We start from the raw sequence: 1,927 nt of genomic DNA on the forward strand, positions 1-1,927 counted from the left end.
ATTAAATGTAATAGTAATACAAAGTCAAAAGACCTCATATGCATGTATTTTCTACTAGCTCCACCCCAAATGGCATTTGTAGACCCACTAGTGCTAAGATCTAAAAGAAACATGCCCACTGCACTATACATTGTAATCATGTTGCGGACTGAAAAAAAATGAGAACTCCACCTTGTTGTTCCACCTCTTTGTAAAGTAACCATTTGATTAGCGCCTTTGCTAGTACCAATTTCTCCACTAGCTATCACCTTCTCTAGTTCAAGCTTGTAAAGATCTTCAACTTCAGTCTTTCGCTTAGGATAAGGATTCACAAAATTAACTATAGAAGTTGGTTTAGAAAAAAATAGCCAGACTCCATGAACGTCATTAGAAGCAGCTACTAGAGCTAGTTCTAAACGATGATCAAAGTAGTGCACATAGTATGCTTGTGGACACTCTTTTATAATCAAAGCTTGTAACCATTCCAAGCACCACGCATATTGGACGCTCCATCATACCCCTGTCCTCGCAAATTACAAACATTAAGATCGAAATAAGTTAAGGCATCAATAGTAACCTTCTTTAAAGTAGATTCATTTGTGTTTTGAACTCCCAGAATTGAAAAGAAACATTCCTGAACTAGACCACTATCATCAACGAATCTAATAATAATCCCCATTTGTTCTTCAGTAGAACTATCTTGGGCTTCATCAACAAGACTGCAAAATTTTGCATTTCCAATCTCTTTACATATTTGATTTCTCACATTATTGGCCAGGAGATGTAAAGCTTGCTTCTGAATGAGGGGACTAGTATAAGTGGCATTCCCTGGAGCATTTTTCATAATGGCCAAGCCAATATCATTATATAAGTCTCCCATAAACTTTAGCAATTCAATGAAGTTTCCACAATTTTCTGAGCTAATAGATACATTATTACCTCTGAATGCACATCCTTGTAATGTCAGCCAACGAACACATCTAATAGTTGCCTCAACACGCAAACGGTTCCTTAGAACTTCTTCTTGAGATCGTACTCGCATTACATTGTCAATTTGTTGAGAAGGCTTCATCAAATTTTCACAGGAGCTCACCGCAATATTATGTTGTGAGCAAGTAACTCCTACATGTTGTGAAAAAGAACATTCTTCTGCAGATGAAATTCTCTTCAAATTTTTAATCCCCTTCACCGTGTATGTTTCACTTCTTGGTGGATTTTTTTCAAACAAAAAGCATAGTAAACAATAAGCCCGATCTTTTGATGGAGAATATTCAAGCCACTAAAATCTTTCATACCATGAAGGGTTAAATCTTCGATTTTGCATATCTCCTCCAGCTTTGGTTAGTGGATAATCATCACGTTTAAGACTCCACCGATATGGCCCAATCTTGAGATATTCTCGACGAACTTCATTCCATTGTTCCTTTGGATACTCGTGTATTTGGTGACGCAAGCCAGGATCACGTTCAAAATTAACAACATTTTCAGGTTCCACTACAACATTAGGGACTATTTGAGGATCCACTTGCACAAATTGGCTTACTTGAGGCAGAACATGTTCATCTTCATCATCATTCACTTTTTGAGCTTTTTTAGGATGTAAAAACATGGAAATCTTTTGTGAACATGGACCATTACGTCTAGACATATTGAGAACCTAAATCCCCAAATAAGATACATCAATTATGAATTTGAATTACAACTAAAATCTCCAATTTAACACAGAAGATAAGAAATCTAATTTATCCCCAATTCATCAAATATAGCAACTAAAAGAAAGAGATTTCAAGAAAATAGGATAGAAAATTATTACCCGGGAAAATGATTAGGTGGGAAAGTGATCAGGTGATGCTATGGTAGTCTGGTTCTTTTTCTTGACTCTGTGACTCTGTGGTGTTGCGCGCTTCTATGTGCTTCCTGTGCACTTCTTTTATTTTTTTGATCGTTG

At 36.4% G+C, this 1,927-nt stretch overlaps 1 protein-coding gene across 1 annotated transcript; it reads right to left on the reverse strand.

Moving 5' to 3' along the window:
- Positions 1–445: 445 nt before the first annotated feature.
- Positions 446–1,627, reverse strand: LOC108221294 (uncharacterized). The gene is made up of 2 exons (XM_017395182.1): positions 1,275–1,627; positions 446–1,181 (listed from the first exon to the last, which is right to left on the reverse strand). Exons 1-2 carry the CDS (start codon positions 1,625–1,627, stop codon positions 446–448), a joined length of 1,089 nt encoding a protein of 362 aa, XP_017250671.1.
- Between the last annotated feature and the right edge of the window lie 300 nt (positions 1,628–1,927).

This window comes from Daucus carota, chromosome 5, assembly GCF_001625215.2.
Source record: "Daucus carota subsp. sativus chromosome 5, DH1 v3.0, whole genome shotgun sequence".
Classification (NCBI taxonomy): domain Eukaryota; kingdom Viridiplantae; phylum Streptophyta; class Magnoliopsida; order Apiales; family Apiaceae; genus Daucus; species Daucus carota.

Coding starts and splice junctions, on each gene's coding strand:
- LOC108221294 (XM_017395182.1), bottom strand. CDS start 1,627: ATGTCTAGACGTAATGGTCCATGTTCACAAAAGATTTCCATGTTTTTA. Junction 1,182..1,274: donor CGAAGATTTAACCCTTCATG/GTATGAAAGATT, acceptor TCCACCAAGAAG/TGAAACATACACGGTGAAGG.